The sequence below is a fragment of the Microcebus murinus genome, chromosome 12, assembly GCF_040939455.1.
Source record: "Microcebus murinus isolate Inina chromosome 12, M.murinus_Inina_mat1.0, whole genome shotgun sequence".
In the NCBI taxonomy this organism is placed as follows: Eukaryota; Metazoa; Chordata; class Mammalia; order Primates; family Cheirogaleidae; genus Microcebus; species Microcebus murinus.
The window spans coordinates 61,207,856-61,228,198 of record NC_134115.1 but is presented as its reverse complement, the minus strand read 5'-3'; the positions used below and the strand labels follow the sequence as shown (position 1 = coordinate 61,228,198).

Here is a 20,343-nt window from a genome sequence, read left to right as displayed (position 1 = left end):
ATGGGAAGACAGTGGCTCAGGAAAGTTAAGCAACATTCCACGTCACACAGTGAGGCTCTGAGTCCAAAGTATATCTTTGAGTCCAAAGTATGCACTCATAAATACTATGTTGTATTATTTCTCCAAGACCACTAAATCTTAATCCTGCCTCTGCAATGGATTGTCTGGGTGACTCTGGGAAAATCTCAGTATTTTCAGCTGTAAAGCAGGGGTGGGTTTAGACCCAGTGTTTTCAAACTATATTAACTGGAGCCGTAGAGTTCCATGGAGGGGCCTCAGGGGCTGTCACTGCAGGGGTATGAGAGCAAGGCAGTGTGAGCAGAGTCTCTGAACCTTCCACCTCTGTTTAAAATATAGCAGCTCAGTTTTTTATATTTTTTAAAAAACTGATATGATATATAGGATATTAGAAAAAACATCTGAAATATAGAGACTATTGGGACTAGATGATCTCTACAGACCTGTCAAGTTTTCAAGTCTTTGACTGTAAACTGCAATCAAGAAGAAAAAAACAAGGAGGCTTTATATCACAAGCCAAAATATGTTCCTACTCTTTAGCTAAGTATTTCTGTTCTTGAGAATATATATCACAAGAATATAATTCAAAAACAAAAAACTTACCTACCCCAATATGTGCAATGTGAGATATTTTAATAATCAAAATCTGAAAACATTTAAAATGTCCAAAATAAGGGAAAAAAGAGTTAAGTAAATTATAATATAGTAACTATATGAAGCACTGTTAATTTACTAATTCATTGAGATATTTGATCATTCAGCAATCAACACAGATTTATTAAGTGCCAACTATTAGGGGTAGAAAACAACAGTCTCTCATCCTTGAGAAACTTATGAAGGAAAAAGAAAGGCAAACAAACTAAATAGAAAACATAGTGTCAAGAGTTATAATAGATGTGTTACAAGGAGCATGTAGACAGAAAGGAGGGCTTAAATCTGTCTGGGAGGATCAAGGACGCCAAAGCACGTTTTATTACTAACATAATAATTAATTTCTATCCTCTTATAAAAAATTATTACAAGGCCGGGCGCTGTGGCTCACGCCTGTAATCCTAGCTCTTGGGAGGCCGAGGCGGGCGGATTGCTCAAGGTCAGGAGTTCAAAACCAGCCTGAGCAAGAGCGAGACCCCGTCTCTACTATAAATAGAAAGAAATTAATTGGCCAACTGATATATATATATAAAATTAGCCGGGCATGGTGGCACATGCCTGTAGTCCCAGCTACTTGGGAGGCTGAGGCAGAAGGATCACTCGAGCCCAGGAGTTTGAGGTTGCTGTGAGCTAGGCTGACGCCATGGCACTCACTCTAGCCTGGACAACAAAGCGAGACTCTGTCTCAAAAAAAAAAAAAAAAAAAATTATTACAGATAAGGCAAACTTCCCCTTGGACTTCTCTCCCAATCCTGGCTCCCTTTTCCTCCTCTACTCACTGCTTCCTCACCCCCACCCTTTAACAGAGGACCCATTAAGACAAGTTTTGGTGAAACACACACCAGACTTGTTCTATGTATTTATGTATGTAGCCAAGGAATTATGTATTCCTACCAAGGAAATGACAGTGTGTGTGGGGGGGTTTCATCTGCTGTTGGGGTGGTGGTCTGTCCACATATGTCACACTATATCATGGGAAGGTACCAAGAAGTGAAGCTGCTGGGTCACAGTGAAAGTGCAATATATCTTCCTGCTATCACCAAATGGCCCATACCATCTATAAACTATTTTCTTCTAGAGAAGCTGAAGAATTTAAAATGGTAGAATAATATGATCATGTTGGTAATAAAGGAGAAGGAAGGGACAGAAGAGAAGAGAGAACTGCAAGGATGCACCTAGACTAATCAGAAATGATGAATGATCAACTAGGAATTGAGCTAAATCCAGGTGGCAGGAATTGACATTCATGCAGTCAAATGGTGAGAATTTAATACCACCTATTAGATTTGATGATCGAGAGGTCACTAGTGACTTTGGCAAAAGCAGTGTAGCAGGTTTGTAATGAGCAGGTATGGTGTTTAGGCAATTAAGGCCTTCGGTACAGTGATTTTGTTTAGATGTTGAAACTGGGTAAACTTTAAATTTTTTTACTTAGTGTGGTTAAAATCTTATTTTTACAATGAAAATAATCTGAATCTAGTCTGTGCGTTGGATGCTATTCTCTCTATCACTATCAAACTCAAACCACCTTGCTAGTACTTTTCACTTTGACTTCCATCACGGGCATGAAATTAGAAATGCCAGATAGGCAATTATGAATTGGTTTGATTCTTCTGACATGCAAAATTACCTTCTTACCTCTCCAGATCTACTAGTCTCTATCCTGACAACTGCTGGCACACTTCTCAGATAGGCTTCTAGTGTAGGGTAACCTAGCTGTTTGAAGGGGATCCAGTCTCCAGTCAAGGATCTGTACTCTCCTTGGAGCCGGGGTAATGCTATTCCATTCTTATGAGACTGCAGAACAGCTCGTAGCATCTTTGAAACCAGATCTGCTTCCAGCATCTTTCCCTATAAGAACACAGTAGAAGGTTACTATAATATGGCTCATTAGTCTGTGAATTCAAATAGATTTTTAGAGCTCAGACTTGTTAGACTATTTCATAAATTATTAGTGAAAACTTTCTGTGCAATTACAATACAGGGAAATAACTGCCATAGTAAAGAAAAGCATAGACTATTATGAGAAAGCAGTAGAAAATCAGAAAGGCATAAAGACTAGCCCAGGGAGGGAAGAGATCAAGGGAATGTTTCCCAGATAAGGGGAAACATGGAGTCCTGAAGGGCAAGATGGAATCAACCAGGTGAGGAGGAAAAGGGTGGGCTGAAGGGCTGGGGAGAGGTATGGGCCCAAGGAAGGGAATAGGATGTGCAAGGTCACAGAGGTGAGAGAGAAGTACATGGTATGTTCCAAGGATTCCAGGCACTTAGGTGGCTGAACATGATTAAACAAAGATTCTAAGCTGAGGGCTGAGAAAGGGACTAGGAGAGGTGGTAGGGATAGACCGTGAGACTACTATATTATGCTAATATGTACACATTTCTGCCAAAAATAATGTGAGGCCTTAGGGCGATTTTTTACAGAACAAAATGACCAGCTCGGTATTTTAGAAAGATCACTATTCAGCAGTGGGGAAGATAAATTGGAAGGAAAAGGAGTAACATGTTGTAAGAATATTGGGAAATGTGGAGGACCTGAAAACAGGGCCTTAGGAATAAACAAAAAATCAATTTAAGAGGTAATTAGAAGAAGAATCTATAGGTACTGGTTAACTGGTTTGGCAGATGAGGAAGACTCCCACGTTTCTAGCTTAGAAGCATGGTGGATAGTAATGACCCACACTGAGATGGGGCAGAGACAGGTTTGTAAGAGAGGAAGACAGCAGATTCATTGTGGACATGTAGAAGTTGGGATGCTTGTAGAACAGCCACATAGATATATTCACTAGGAAATTAGATTAGAGGTCTAAGCTGGTTATAGATTTGGTGGTCTTTAGCATATATGTGGTATTTGATGTACAGGGAGTCAAAAATAAGGCTAAGGATGAACCTCTGTGGAATGCTGTCATTTAAGAATAGCCTATAAAAGGCTGAAAAAAGGGGACCAGAGAGATGGAAGTAAAAGTGGCATACAAAACCAGCAGTCCCCAACCTTTTTGGCACCAGGGACCAGTTTCATGAAAGACAGTTTTTCCATGGTTTAGAGATGATTCAAGCGCATTACACTGATTGTGCAGTCAAACCTCTCTGCTAATGATCATCTGGATCTGCAACTGCTCCCCAGCACTAGCGTCACCATCTCAGCTTCACCTCAGATCATCAGGCATTAGATCTCATAAGGAGCGAGCAACCTAGATCCTTCGCATGTGCACTTTACAGTAGGGTTTGCTGTCCTACGAGAATCTAATGCTGCCGCTGATCTGACAGAAGGCAGAGCTTATGTGGTGATGCCAGCAATGGGGAGCGGCTGTAAATACAGACGAAGTTTTGCTTGCTCACCTCTTGCTGTGCTACCCAGTTCCTAACAGGTTACCATAGCCCAGGAGATTGGGGGTCACAGATATAAACAAAGGGAAAGAATCAAGAAGAATGGGTATTCAATAGTGTTGTATGCAGCAGATGGGTTGAGAGAAGAAATGAAAAGTGAATTTGGGTACCTAGGAAATCAGTGGGGACCTTGGCTAAGGATTTTCATAGGTTAGTAACACACATTTTTCAAGATTAATCACTCATATATATTTTTTGGACTAATAATTACATCTAGTTGTAGTTTTACAGAGAAAAAAACAGAATGAAGATACATTCAGAGAATATCATTCAAGCAGCCTGGCTTACCCTTTTATTAAAGGAAAGAGGAAGGCACGCCATGGACAATGTGTTAATTTTCCCTCTACATTGCTATCCAATAGAACTTTCTGTGATGATGGAAATGTTTTATATTTGCACTGTTCACATGTGGTTTTGAGCACTTCATGGCCAGGATGACTGAGAAACTAAAATTTTAATTTCAATTAAATGTAGCCACTTGCTACTACATTGGACAGCAGAGAATTCTAGACAAACAGCCTTTTTCTTTCTCTAGCTTAGAAAACAGAGAGGAAGAACAGCATACAATTCCACTGATTTCCTCACCTGTCCATTTTAAAAAGGAAACAAAATATCAGCTCACTTGTGGGTGCTCTTAATTATAAATATGGTACTTAAACAACAGCAAGGTTTAAACAGTAAATGAAAATCTAAGTACAGTAAGGTGCCACATAACAATGTTTTGGTTAATTACAAGACTGAATATACGACAGAGGTCCCAGAAGATTATAAGGGAGCTGGAAAATTCCTATAGCGCAGTGATGTCCTGATGATCCTGACCCTACGTAGGCCTCAGCTAATGTGTGCGTTTCTGTCTCAGTTTTTAACAAAAAAAGTTAGAAAGTATAATTGCTTACAGTATTCAGTATAGCAACATGCTGTACAGGTTTGTAGTCTAGACGCACCAGGCTGTACAATGTACACTAGGTGTGTAGTAGGCAATACCATCCTGGTTTGTGTAAGTACACTCTATGATGTTTGCATGACAAAATCGCCTAATGACACATTTCTCAGAATGTATCCCAGACCTTAAGTGGCACATGACTGTATTCATTATGTACTTTCCACTACTAAACATTAACTCTTTTTAAATTATCACCACTAGGACCAACAACATTTAATTAATACTGTAGTCTATAAAAGACCTATACTAGGTCTATGTTCTTACTCTTTGTACAGATGATAGATATACAAATATGTATATTATACTTACACTATATGTTATATATAATAGATACATATTTATATATAGTCATGTATCACTTAATGATGGGGATATATTCTGAGAAACATTTTATAAGGCAATTTAGTCATATGAACATCAGGGAGCAGATTTACAAAAACCTAGATGGTAGAGCCTACTACACACCTAAGCTATATGGTACCGTCTATTGCTCCTAGGCAACAATCCTGTTCAGCATGTTACTGTTACTCTACTGAATACTGTAGGCAACTGTAACACAATGGTAAGTACTGGTGAATCTAAACATAGCTAAACATAGAAAAGAAAGCATAGAAAAATATATTATTATAATCTTATGGGATCATCATTATATATGTGGTTCATTATTGACTGAAACATTATATGGCACATGACTACATATTAAAATCTTCATTTAGGTAACAAAATTAACTCATTTTATGCACAGTGTTTCTTGAATTTTGAAAAATATATACACCCATATAACTATCACCACAATCAGGATATAGACATTTCTAACACCCCCAAAAATTCCCTCATATGGAGTACATAATATATGTAAAAGTAAAATGTACAACAACAGCACAAAGAATGAGAAAAGAGGAACTGGAATATGCAGTTGGAAGGTTCTTACACTATACGTGAAGTAGTATAATATTATTTTAAGGTAGACTATGATAAAGATGTATATTTTAAAACCTATAGCAAAAACCAAAATGTTTGTAAAACTAATAAGCCAGAAGTAAAGATAAAATGGAGTAAAACAACACTCAAAAAGCAGACAGAAGTAAAAAAATTAGACAGGAAAAAGTGAAAACAATAATAACAAACAACAAACGGGAAAAATAGAAAACATCTAGCAAGATGGTAAGCCAACCATACTAGAGTGTGGTTACATTAAATTACATTAAATGTAAATAATTGAAATATCCCAATAAAAAGACAGAGATTGACAGGGTGGATATAAAAGCAAGATGTACCTATGTACTACCTATAAGAAATCCATTTTAGATACAAATATATGGGTTAAAAGTTGACCAGGCTCAGCAAGAGCAAGACCCTGTCTCTACAAAAAATAGAAAAATTAGCCAGGTGTGGTGGCATGCACCCATAGTCCCAGCTACCTGGGAGGCTGAGGCAGTAGAATTCCCTGAGCCCAGGAGTTTGAGGTTGTAGTGAGCTATGATGACACCACTGCACTCTAGCCTAGGTGACAGGGCAAGACCTTGTTTCAAAAATAAACAGACAAATAAATAAAATATATAGGTTAAAGTAAAAAGGTAGAAAAATATATGCCATGCAAATACTATGACTACATTAATATCACAACAAGGCATATTACCAGGGAAAAGGAGGGACGTTACATAATAATTAAGGAATTAATTCATCAGGAAGACATAACAATCCTATGTGTGGCTGCACTAAATACCAGAGCTTCAAAGAACACAAATCTGATAGCTAAAAGAATAGATTCACAATTATGGCTGAACACATCAAAACTCCTTTCTTAGTAATTGATAGAACAAGTAGGCAAAAAATCAGTAAGAATATACAAGAGCTATACAACACTATCAACCAAACTAACTGAATTGATATTGATAGGACAGAACACTCCAACAACAGCAAAATATATACTCTTTTTAAGAGCACATGAAACATTCACCAAAATAAAATATATTCTGGGACTTAAAATAATATTCAACCAATTAAAAATAACTGACATTATACAAAGAGTATTCTGTAACCAGAACAAAATTAAATTAGGCATCAGTAACAGAAAGATGTATGGACAATCCCAATGTATTTGCAAGTTTAACAACATACTTCTAAAAAAAACCCAAGGGTTGAAGAAGAAGGCTCCCCCCTCCCAAAATGAGAAAATATATTTTTAAATAAAGACACAATCTATTGAAATTTGCTGGATACAGGCAAAGCATTATTTAAAGGGAAATTTATAGCACTGTAAGTTTATGCTAGAAAAGAAGGTGCCAAATAAATGATCTAATCTCCTATCTTGAGAAAAAAAGAGAGCAAATTATATCAAAAGCAAGGAGATAGAAGGAAATAAAGATGAGAATAGAAACCAATACCAAAATGATGAATTAAATCAATAATGAAATTTCAAAACAGCAGAGAAAAAAATCATGAAATCAAAACCAGTTCTTTCAAAACATCAATAAAATTGATAAACTTCCAGGAAGAGGAATAAAAAAGAGAGAAAGCACAAATTACTATAATGAGACTAAAAGATGGGGCATCAATACAGATCCTATAGGCATTAAAAAGAGGATATTATAAACAAGTTATGCTAATTAATTTAATAATTTAGATGAAGTATATAAATTCACCGAAAGACACAAATTTCCAGGCTCACCCAAGAAGAAATTAATAACCTGAATATCCCAATATCTCATTGAGAAACTGAATTTATAGTTAGTTATAAACCTTGACACAACAAAAGTTCAAAGCTCACATTTTATTAGCTCACACTTTATTAGCTCATTTTATTAGCTCACACTTTATTAGCAAATTTTACCAAATATTTATGGAAGAATTAATACCACTCTTACACAAACTCTTCCAGAAAATAGAAGGGAACATTTCTGAACTCATTTTATGAGGCCAGCATTTTACTGATATCAAAGCCAGACAAAAATGCTACAAGAAAAATACAGACCAATATCTCTCATGAATATAAGTGTAAAAATTCCTTATAAAACATTAGCAACAATAAGTAAAAAGGATAACATATCATGATCAGTTAAAGTTTATTTCAGAAATGAAAGAATGGCTCAACACTGGTAAGTTAATCAATCTAATTTACAATATCAACACACTAAAGAAGATTAAACCATATGATCCCATCAGTACGTGAAAAAAAGACAGTTGACAAAATTCAAAATCCATTTATGATAAAAACTCTCAGAAGATAAGAATGAAAGGGAACATCCTTAACCTGATAATGATCATCTGTGAAAACCCCACAGCTAACATCATAGGTAACACTGAAAGAGTAAATGCTTTCTCCGTAAGATAGGAACGGGAAAAGAAAGCCCATGCTCAACAGTCTTATTCATTTTCACACTGGAGGTCCTAGCCAGCGCAATAAGGCTATATTTCAAGGCTTATAATAAAACTATATTCATCAAAATAGTGCGACATTATTAAAAGGACAGTCACATAAACCAATGGAAAAAAATACATAATCCAGAAACAGACCCATACATATATGGTAAACTCATTTTCAACAAAAATGCTAAGGAAATTCAATGAAGAAAGTTCAACAAATAATGCTGGTACATGTGATCATACATATGCAAAAAATTAACTTAATACCATATATAAAAATTAACTCAAAATAGATCATTTAGATACTAAATGAAAAGGCTAATACTGTAAAACTTCTAAAAAAAAATGAGTAAATCTTTGTGATCATGGATTAGGGTTAGGAAAATACTTTTTCAAACCATAGAAGGAAAAATTGACAAACTGGATCTCATAAAATTAAAATTTCTGCTCTGATCTCATTAAAATTTCTGCTCTTCCCAAGGCTGTTTAAAAAAAATGAAAAGACAAGCCACAAATTGTGAGCAAATATTTTCATGACACATCTGGTAAAGGGTTGGTAGCCATCATACAAACAATACTCAGAACTCAATAATTACAAAGAAATCAGTTTAAAATGTGCAGAAGATGTGAAAACATACTTCATTAGAGATGCAGATGGCAAAAAAACACATGAAAAGATGCTCAACAGCATTAGTCATTAGTGAAATATAAATTAAATACACAATGAAAGTATCACTATATATGTATTAAAATAGCCTAATTTAAAAAAAAAACTGATAATATGAAGTGCTGTTGAAAATGCAAAGCATCTGGAACTCTCAAACATTGCTAGTGGGCATGCAAAACCGTACTTTGAAAAATAATTTGGCAGTTTCTTATGAAGTAAAGCATACACTTATCATACAATCCAACGATCCCACTCCTAGGTAATTGCCCTAGAGGAATGAAGACATATATCCACACATACCTGTACATGAATGTATATAAGAGCTTTATTTATAATTGCCCCCAAACTGGAAATAATCCAAATGTCTATAAAAAGGTTAATGGATAAACAAATCTGGTATAGCCATACACTGGAATACCATATTCAGCAACAGAAAATAATTATTTATACATAAAACCAAATGGATCACACCAAGTGAAGAAGCCAGACACAAAAGGCTACATACTTACTATTAATATACCATTCCATTTATGTGAGCATTCTACAAAATGCAAAACTATAGGCAAAGAAATTAGACCAGTGGTTGCCAAGGGCTGGGGGTATCAGGAAAGGATTGACTATAAAGAGGGAACAAGGCAACTTTTGGGGGTTAACGGAAATATGCTGTATCTTGATTATAGTAATATTTACACAACTAAGTATGTCAAAATTCATAGAACTATAAACCAAAAACAGTTTTACTACATATAAAGAATATCTCAAAAAACCTGGGAAAAAAGTTCCTTCAAGCTGTGCCCCTTTGCAATCAACCCTCCCTGGCTCATATACACATTTCCCTGGCTCCTAGCAACCACCAATACACTATCTGTCACTAGAGATGGATTTTGCCTAGTGTTTTTGAGTTTCATTTATGTTACTGTATTTGATAGCAGTTCATTCCTTTTTATTGATGAGCAGTATTCCACTGTATGGATATACTACAATTTATCCATTCAAATGTTGATAGACATTTGTGTTGTTTCCAATTTGGGGGTATTATAAAGTTGCCTTGAACACTGATGTACAAGTTTTTGGGTGGACATATGTTTTTATTTCTCTTATATAAATTCTAAGAAGCGGATTTTCTAAAAATTCAATATCCATAATAATTCTTGGAGAAAAGTATTATTCTCATTCTATAGATGTGAAAACCAAGGTTCAGAGAAGTTAAATAACTAAAATATTACAGGATACAGGGCAGTCAGGATTTTAGTCCTTGGCTATTTGATGCCAAAGGCCACAATTACTTCCTTTATATCATCCTGCCTAACAGTGCTGGGGAAAAAAACCCACCAAACCCTGAAAAATTAACAGGAGACAAGACAATAAGAAAGTCAGCAAGTAGAGTCAAGAGAAAAAAACAGTGGTGGGAAATCCACAGTAGACATGACCTAGTCAGAGGGATGGTGTGGGTTCCAGGTCAATGGGGCAGCTGGAGACAGGCACTCTAAAACTAACTAGAAATTCATGGCAGAGAGGACAAAGGACAGCTACAGAGTGTGAGCACCTCCACTGCTCCTGAAGTTCACACTCTGAGCTTGCCAGTGAGCAGGAAAGGGAGGACAGCTTTGGGACCATTCCTGATTGCCAGATGTTAACAATGAAATATGAATTTTGGCCCTTGAATTATAAACTCCTAATGACAAGAGATATATTTTGATTTACAATGGTTAACAGTCAAAGGTCACTGAACTTTTACTACACAGTTATTTCCGCATATAGTAAAAACCACAGTGGAGGCTGGCCTAGTTTAATATGCAAGAGGACAAACTAAAGGATCACTTGCTCACTCCTCAGGGCTTCGCCTCCCCAACTTTCCATCTTTGACTTCCACCTTCCCCATCTATGTACTCTGTCCTTCCATTAGAAACCCAATCCTTCCCATCAGTTCATCTAGAACTCTTTAGAGTAAAACTGGGCTTTGCACCTTTGTATACCTGTATATCTAAGCGAGCCTTGACTACTAATTATGTACACATTATGTATTGATATAACGTCGGGTACTCAGTACACATGCAAGGAATATATCCATTTGGGTGTGAGCAGTATAACTGAATCAAATTAGACTGTTCAGTATATCTGACTCCTCCCAGGCCAGAGCAGTCTGTATTTCCCTGCCAGTGTTAGTAAAAAGGTCTCACCCTTCAACTTGAGAAGAGAGTTCCTATGGCCTCCTCCTCCCCTTCTTTTTGGAAAGAGATCTGCTCCACTGAAACCTCCCCATGGAGGACTACTTTTCCTTAGCTACCTTTTGAGTGCACAACAATCATGAATTTACAGGGGGAAATCTCTGATAAATGAATTTTAATGATTAATCCTATTACTAAACCATAACAGAACTCCAGTATGATGCTGGTTTGAAAGGTCTAGCCCCATCTTCGAGGAGAATCAGAAGCTTGTTCTACAGGCCACCCTATATGAAAGCCTTCTATCCTTCCACTGTCAGAAGAACAATTTTAGACCACTGTCCCTGAAATGTCCCCTTCTATCTTCCTTATTTCTACTCTGAAACTGCTGCCAGCTGGGATCTCCCAAAGAGGGCACCTAACAATTTTTAGGGAGGGATGTGCGGGGAGGGCCGCTGCCCTCCCCTCCTCTGTCCCCAGCCTGTCTAATGGCCACAGAGCATAGTGAGAGCTGGAAAGCTTTGGCTAATGCTTGCTTCTCTAATCCCACCCTCTTTCAATGTGTCTTCTTTCAGGCCACAGACTCTGCCAAGATATAGCAGATGCCATATGGCCCCTATCCTAATTGTTCTATCCTTTTGCCCCAAGACTCTCAGATATGTTTCATGTAGATACAAAGTATATATTTACGGGGAGATACTAATAATAAAATTAAGTAACAGTGCTAATCCCTGTGGCACAGAAGTGCTGGTCCTTATTTTAACTTTCCCCACCCTTTCTAACCTCACGTTTACCTATTTTGTTTCTGGACATTGTTACACTGTTTTTTCTAAGTTAGATTTCCCAACTTGACCTGAGAAAAAAGCTCATGCCACACATATACCTCCTAATCTCACCCTCTTTTTAATGTACATATTATCACAGTTAAAAATCCTTATTTTAATATTTCTTTCAATAGTAAAGTTGCTAACAACTAGTAGTTGATGTATTTTGATTTGATTTTGGGTGGGAGAGACAGGGACTTGCAGAAGGTGGTGCCTGTGCCTCCTCTTACTTGTGTTCCCAAAGTTTAATACACTGCACAACCGTTTTTCTGGGATAAGTCCCTTCTCCTGGGCCCCAGTCTCTTTACCTCTAAGATGAAGGAAGTCATCCCCCTCCCCCAAGGTGAGACATGAAGATGGACAGGCTGACATCTACAATTCCCTCATCCCTTACCACCTCCATGGCAATCACCTTAGTCTGTGCCAGCAACATCTCTTGCCTGGTTCAGGGCAACTGGCTCTCAGCTGGTCTCTCTGCTTCCACTTCACCTCCTAGAATCTATTCTCCATACAAAAGAGTAATCCTCTCATATTATTAATATAAATCCTATTACGTCACTCCTCTGCTCAAAACCCTTGGAGTGGGGAATCTGCAGCCTTAAGGCCACATGTAGCCCTCTAGGTCCTTAAGTGTGGCCTTTTGACTGAATCCAAATTTTACAGGACAAATCCTTTTATTAAAAGGGGTGCAGAAGAAAAAGATATAGCTTTTCTTGCCTATTCTGGTGCTTAAAAAAGAACAATCTTGAAATCAGAAGGCCACAGGTTCCCCACCCCTGCAGGCCTGTCTCACTTGGACAAAAAGCCAAAGTCTTTATAGTGGCCAAAAGGAGATATGCCACTTCTGTGACCTCCAATCTCTCTTCCCTTCCCCTCACACACTCTGCTTCACCCACCCCCTACCCATACCCATCCTCCTTGCTTTTCCTTGGACAAAGCCTGGAAGGCCTCACCTCAGGGCTCTGCACTTGCCATTCCCTCGGTGTGGGAAGGCCTTGCTCCAGGGGCCACATGGCTCACAGCCACACCTTCTTCTGCTGTAGTACTTAATTGTCACGGACACAGTAAAGCCTTCCCTGGGCACCCTACTCAAAATCATAACTACTATGCCAGCTGCCCAGTCTATACCACTTTCCTGCCTTTTCTCCCTAGCACTTATCACTATCTAATATGCCTCTTTATTTTCTGTCTGTCTCCTTGACTTGAATGTAACCTCTATAAAAGCAGGCATTTATGTCTTGTTTGTTCACTGCTGGAGTCCTAGTGCCTAACCCACAAGAGCTCAAGAATATCTGTTAAATGAACGAGAAACCATCTATCTAATGCCACTCCGTTTCTCTCCTATTCACTAAAATATAGCATAATGTATGTGAGCTATTAAAGGAATAACCTTGAATCCAATTTAAGTTATTAAAAAATTATTTGCAAATTTTAGTGATTGTTATACACTGAATGAGATGGTCAATCACGTCACCAAACAGTGGTCGCAAACGACCAGGTAGATCATTTCTCAGTCTTTCCACTCTAAGCCAGTGTTGTCAATGACTGTCCCCTGGTCAGAACGACGCCATTAATGCAAGGAGTCCACACATCCTGACAGCAGTAAGCACCTGAATACTGGTAAAGGTCTCACACATGTATATGTTCTTATTTTTAAACAGTGTGCAGATACTGTTGATATTCACGAACACAAACTGATACTAAATTCATAATAGCTTTTAGTAGTTACATATTTAATCAACCAATAAATACTAGAAGTACAACTAATAGTGTATACCACAGCTTTTGGTAGTTACATATTTAATCAACCAATGGATACTAGAAGTACAACTACTAGTGTACTAGTAGTAGAGGTTTCACAATATTTTTTTTACAAAGCTACAAAAAGGACCTCATACTTGAGAAGATAGGGAAGCAATGCCTGACCACAAGGCTGCAATCTATAAATTAAGTTAGTCTCCCCCTCCTTTTTCTAACATATGCCATCTTTCATGGAATACCATAACTCTCTATTTGCAAACAACTTTCTGGAGGGAAGGACAGTCCTTGAACTGTAAAACTGAGGATCTCAAAGCTGGTGAGAAGCAGTAAAATGCAGTAAACCCCAGAAAGGTAAATATGATTGTACTCAGATGCATGTCTGGTTCTCATGCTTGTCAATCTCTTCCAGTCTGGGTTGCAATTCCTGCATTATCATCACTTCAGGCACTGAATAAAAAGAAAGTTAAAGCTTAAAAGAAATCATTATTATTTTCTAATCTATACTGCTCTAAAATTCTCTGAGTTTATTAAATTATTGGTCATCATGGCTTTTTTTGAGATTTTCCGAAGATGGCAATTATACTCTCAAGGTATATAAGAACGCTTTCCTCTAAGTATAAAAATCAAGTTTAATATCTTGGACATCAGCCACTAGAAGCACAAAAGGAAATTTATCATGAGAACTTCAACTAGTGTCCCAAAGGCAAACTTTTGGGCATTCACCCTACCAAAAAATCAAGTTTGGAAGTTTCTCTACAGTGGCTCCCCCAATTTTTTATTTGGTTTTTATTTCAGCATATTATGAGGGTACAAATGTTTAGGTTGCCATTTTGATCTTTCAACTCTCTCCCTTTCTATTCTCTAAAAGTGTTGTGATAATTTTCAGTTTCAGAGAATTCAAATTATTTTTATTTTATAAACCTGAGAATGTCCTACAAGCTCTGGTGACCATAAATTAGGTGAGGTTGGGAGAAATGAAGTTGGACATCTCTGTTTTAGACTGCAAATTCTAAGGCTAAAATTCCTAAGGGCTTCTTCCCTAGCCAATATGGAGGGGCTGGTTGAGCTGAGTAAGAATCCCAAGTATCAGAGTAAAAAGGAAGTGGGTGTGGGGGATTATTAACATTAAATCATAGCACTTCTGATTTCAAAAACTGACCAAGGTCAGCTGGCAAAGACCTCAATCAAGCAGAAAGAAACTGGCGATGACCGATTATACTTGAACTTCACTTCCTTCCTCTCACTCTTTTTCCTCCTCTTTTCCTAGCCTCTCTTTCTGAATAAAAGTGTCATAAGTAAAGTTATATGTGCTCAGCATAGTACTTATCATTCAGCAGTTACTCAATACAAAGAGTTTTCTAGAAGCATGGCATAAATGAAAAAATGATCTGTGAATATATGCAGTCAATACCTAAGAGTGCAGCAATATGAGCATTGGTATATTGGAAACATTTTGAGTACAGCATTAAATTTGAAATATCAGAATCTCCCCAGATTTCCTTATTTGCTGCATTAACACACTTATGAACTGGCAAGCTTGGTAAGCACACCAATGTATCTCTTCTAAGATTTCTCACCCAACTAGTAGGCAAAAAGTCTCACACTGCTTTGGCAAAGGGTCTTGGAGCAAAGATTCCCTGCTAGATCACAATCCCACAACGTCCTTGGACTCTGCCTGGTTAGGAAAGTAGCATAGGATGGTGGGCCCAATCTCTGAATGGGGAGCTGGGAGAAGCATGGACTGTTAGCAGGTGCCCTAACACCATCTCCTCCAAACTCTCTAGCTTAAAATGAGGGAACTGAGGTTCACAGAAATTGTTCCAGCACTCACATATTTTTATGGCCAGAACCACAAGAACCCCAGTCTTCCAGCTTCCAAACTAGGACTTCTTTACAGATGGCTGCTCCTAAAATCTGAAAGTAAATTTTGACTCAGGGAACACTGACAGCAATCTTGGGGCATGGTTAGTGACTAGCCTTTAAAGTGGCTTGAAACAGGAATCTATCACATTCTCATTTAAGGGTGTGGCACTCAAATCCAAAAGAACTGCCAACTCTTGCGAAAATTCAATGATGGCAATTGCCATCTTCTTTTATGATTTCATTCTTTCTCTTTTTTCTTTGTTTATACCTAGTTCATTGTGAGTACTCAACATGCTAATAATGTATAAGAAGTGGAGAGGGGAGTAGGGGAAACTAATGACAACCTTCAGGGAAATAAGATTTAAATAATTTAAATGACCTAAAATAATTCTCACTACATTTCAGAACTGTATTTTGTAAATTCACAGCTTTTGTCTTTAATACACCTGAAAATGGCCCAAGAAAGTCTTATTCTGAAGAACCCAGTTTTGGTGTATCCTAGATAAATGCCTTCTACCACTGATGATCCTCCCTGGCTCAGTTATTTGCATGTTATCTGCTTCCTCTAGCCACTGGTGCCCAAGGCCTTTAGCTGAGCTAGTCTGACTCTCACCTTCTCCTTTGCCTTCTCTAGGTTTCTCTTTTCTTAGCACTATTTTCCAACTGCACTATTTGGCTTCCCAATACATTTTTCATGTCATGAATTGGAGTTGTTGAGTGACACTAAATCCCAAAAGAAATCATAATAATTGTTAGGGAAACTTAAAACATCAAGTAATCTCTCTTACCTTCTTTAGTCAGGTGCTCAATTTTCAAGTATTTGGATATCTCCTTAGGACATATACTTATGGTAACTGGCTGCCTTCTCTTTGAAGACACTATTTTAGCAACAAGCTAGGACCTTAAAGTTCCAGAATATCTGTGCTGAAATGTTTTAGACATCATCTAGGCTAACCCGAATCCCTCATCATACAAATCAATAAACTGAGCCTCAGAGAGGGAAGGTTCTTGTCTAAGATCTTTACCCAATAAATGATTTCTCATCTTGCAACAGCTTAATATTCTATCTTTTCTTTCCAATTATAGTCTACTTGTTACCATCTCAATTACTCCACTAACTGGTTTTTAAAAGAAAGACCCCCTCAGGTGGTGGCACACTTCCTTTGGGTTTGCTTTTTAGGCAGCAGTTTTCTTCATTATTTTTGTGATTTCAAGTTCCAAATTATTCATGCACTTTTAACTGCATACCATGAATGTATATAAGTGAAGGATTTCCATAAATCTACACACTAGAGAAAACCTCTGAGATGATAAAGTGGCTTAGTCAGGAGGGTCTTAATCCTACTGCTGCTACTAATTACCTGTGACCCTTGGAGCAAGTCACCTAAGGGCTCTTTTTACACACAAAAGGAAGGTATGCAAGAACCATGATTCTCAATCTTCTTTGGATTCCTTCAAGGCTGAAATGGAGTCCAACGATCTAATGAAAACCATGGGTTTGCTTATTCATAACAAAGCTGCACAGGCTAACACATCAAGTTTACTTTGAAGTCCACTGGGTATCTTGTGCTGATCATAAGTTCTGATTGGCATACATACATGTCTTCAACTAAAAACTGCATAATTACTTCTAGTTTGTTTGAAAGCCAACATTTTAGAACTATGTGGCCCATGGGGAAACAATGAAAAGAATGAAGCTTTCAAAAGTACAGAAGTGGGAATGGAGAGAGGAGAAAGTAGGTTTGGCACAAAGAAAGAAAAACCAATTCACATAAATATGAAATTAAATTTCACTCCAAGCACCAAGGAACTTCCATCTTATGACAGTGTCCGGATACAAAGCAGTCTATATCAAATCTTAGTCTTTGAAACTAGCACTTGACAAACCCAAAGTAGGCACTTACAGTTGAATTATAAAGTATTTTTTTCTTTAGATTCATATTGAGTATCCAACCTAGATTATATTGCACAGATAACTTGAAAGAGAGGTCCTTCGAGGAGTTTAAATCTCTTGACATAAAATACAATAGTTCATTCAGCCATGTTCAACTAGTACAGTTAAAAGGGCATTAGCAAGGATTGCATTTCATTTCCAATCTGCAGGGACTGAAATCCGAAGGCACTGTCGACTGCTGCCTCACAGTCTCACTGTGTTTACCCAGCAAAGAGGAAGGCTGTGCGCCACCAAAGGGCCCTGGACTGGGGGCACAGGAGATGTGGGTTCTAATCCAGCTGGCCGCAGGTACAATTCCCTACACCCAGCACAATGCTTTGCATGTTACTGATGCTCAGTGAACGTCAGTTGAGCAAAACTGCAAAAATCTTCACTGTGTGTCAATTTACATTACATAAAAAACTTAAAGAACTTTGTGTCCCTGCCCTCAAAAAACCTGAAATCCAATAACATAAAACATGGGCAGTTTGGTGGAAGGAAGAGTGTTAACACTAACTATTACTTTGAGCCAAAGGATTAACAGCTGTTATCTTGAAAAAGCCTTTCAGAGTAAGTTAAATATTTGTTTTATACCTACAAAACCAAGCACAGAGAAAGTATGTAATTTGTTCAAGATCACACAATTAGGGAACTGAGGCCCAGATTTCAATCCAGGTCTGCAAAGCCCACGCTACTTGAAGTGTACAACACATACATACATATCAAGGCAGGCCTGGAAGAGATAGAAATTTGGGTCTAAATTTCACTTCTGCCACTAAGTTGTCCCATATCTTTAGCCAGAAACATTTTTCTGCAATTTTTCCACCTGCATGCTTAGGGGGTGGGGATTGTGGGGAGGATAATTAATGAATTAGATCAGTGGTTTTTAGGTTTGGTTTTGTTTGGCAATTATCAGACTCTTCTTGGGCTAGGACTTGTTCTAATGTAGTTATTTCCCTTCCTTGCTCTTTAAAATTATTTGGGAATGGTACCCTTGGCTATTAATGGAAATATAGCTCTCAAGTGGATGGGAACAGCAAAGATATGCTGATTCCAAGCTCCTTCCCAGCAAGTTGAAGCTGAGACCCTGACCCTGTTGAGGGATGCTGCTGACAGCTGAGCGACAACTTATGCACGGATCCCTGTTTCCCTCCCAGCTTGATGCTTTGTACCCACCAGGTGCTCCTGGTTTGAAAGGAACAGATATGTGTGTCCTGCATTACTTGAGCGGCCTGCACGGACTTCGTCTCCAGGGTACAGAGACCTAAGAGAGAAGTCCGCGCCTTTAAGGAACTCCAAGTTCACGGCGTGAAATACATGGGTTCAAACAGTCAGATCAGACAGCCCTTGCCAGGGGGCGGCGGCGCGGCCCGTTGGTCCGGGCCGGGAGCCACTTCCTGGTCCGCATCTCCCGGCCCGTCCACGCCCGCACTGCTGCATTTCCCCCGCTGCACCGACTTCCCAGGCGGCAGGAGGGTCCGCCCGACTCCCGGGGGAGCGCCCGGCCCGGCCGCAGCGGCCGGGGGAGGGGTCCCATCCAAGATTTAAAACACAACGCTCTGGAACTCCAACTCCCCGGCGCCCAGCCGGGTTTCCAGGCGTCCGCCCCGGGCATCCCCTGCGGCTGCAGAGAAGGGGCCGGGAGCCCGTGAGAGCCCCGCCGGGCCGCTGTCCCGCGGGTGACCCAGGTGCGCCTCGCCCGCCCGAAACCGCGTCCGACGACGCCCGGCACCTGTCGCGCCTGGAGCCCACAGGACCTGCGCTCACCTCGTTCCGGGGGCCCACGGCCAGTCCCGCGGTGCTGGGCCCAGCTGCCGCCGCAGTGTCCACCAGGGCTCAGGCGCGGCCGCCGCCCACTTTCGGTTTCCCCGCACGGCCGGAGCCGCCCCCGCGGCTCGGGAATCACCTCAAGCTCCCGCCCCGCCCTGCTCGGTCCCGCCCCGTTTCGCCCCGCCCCGCCCTGAGGGCAGCCCGGCCTTGGCTCTGCGCATGCGCGGGAGCCCCGGCCGCGTCGGCCCACGCCGGCGTCCGCGCGTGGGAAGGGAAACCGACGCCGCCTAACTTCCTAGCGGTTTCTGCGCGTGCCCACGCACGGGCGGGAGGCGGAAGGCGACTGCGGGCGGGCGCAGGAGCGCCTCCTGGTGAGCGACGCAGGTACTCGCGGGCCGGCAAGGGGCGTGGCCGGCTCCGCCCCGGCCCTTCACTCTCCTGCCATCGGGTTCACTTTCCTTCCAGACAGTTCTTTCAACTCTTGCATTCTTTTCTTTTAACATTGGAGCAGTTATTTTTTATTCACCTAGGCAACCGCCTTGTCAGCTCATTATCTTTCAGGACTTTTCTCAAGCGGCACCCTTTGAAGGAGGGTGGCCACGCTCTCTAAAATGTGAGCACCCTTTCCTGACATTCCCTATCCCCCTCTCAGCCTTGTCGTTTCTCCTTAGCACCTGTCTACCACACTAGATGTGTTTTACTTATGTTTTCATTGTCTGCTGTCCGCCTAGAACTAGAGCGCGGCGATTTTCGTTTGGTTCCCTCATCTGTTCCCAGAGCCTAGGATAGTGCCTGGCACATTCGTTAAATATTTGTCAAATTTATTCACTCTAAATTTATTGAACACCTAATATTTATTCACCTCTTTCATCTGCGCTTTAATTCCACCGACATTTATTGAACACTGCCTTGCATTCCTTGAACACTTATCTGCTTCATTCTGTATGCATTTACTGAGAACCTGCTCTTCGTATTTTTATTTACAGCTTTATTGA

General features: G+C 39.6%; 1 protein-coding gene across 1 annotated transcript in view; it reads right to left on the bottom strand.

Moving 5' to 3' along the window:
* TDRD7 (tudor domain containing 7) overlaps window positions 1-19,492 on the bottom strand; it is a 76,810-nt gene extending 57,318 nt beyond the window's left edge. The window contains exons 1-2 of the mRNA XM_012769045.3: window positions 19,346-19,492; window positions 2,308-2,520 (exon numbers count right to left, since the gene is read on the bottom strand). Coding sequence (XP_012624499.2) covers window positions 2,308-2,514 — 207 coding nt within the window. The 5' untranslated portion in view covers window positions 2,515-2,520; window positions 19,346-19,492. The remainder of the gene's footprint in view (window positions 1-2,307; window positions 2,521-19,345) is intronic.
* Between the last annotated feature and the right edge of the window lie 851 nt (window positions 19,493-20,343).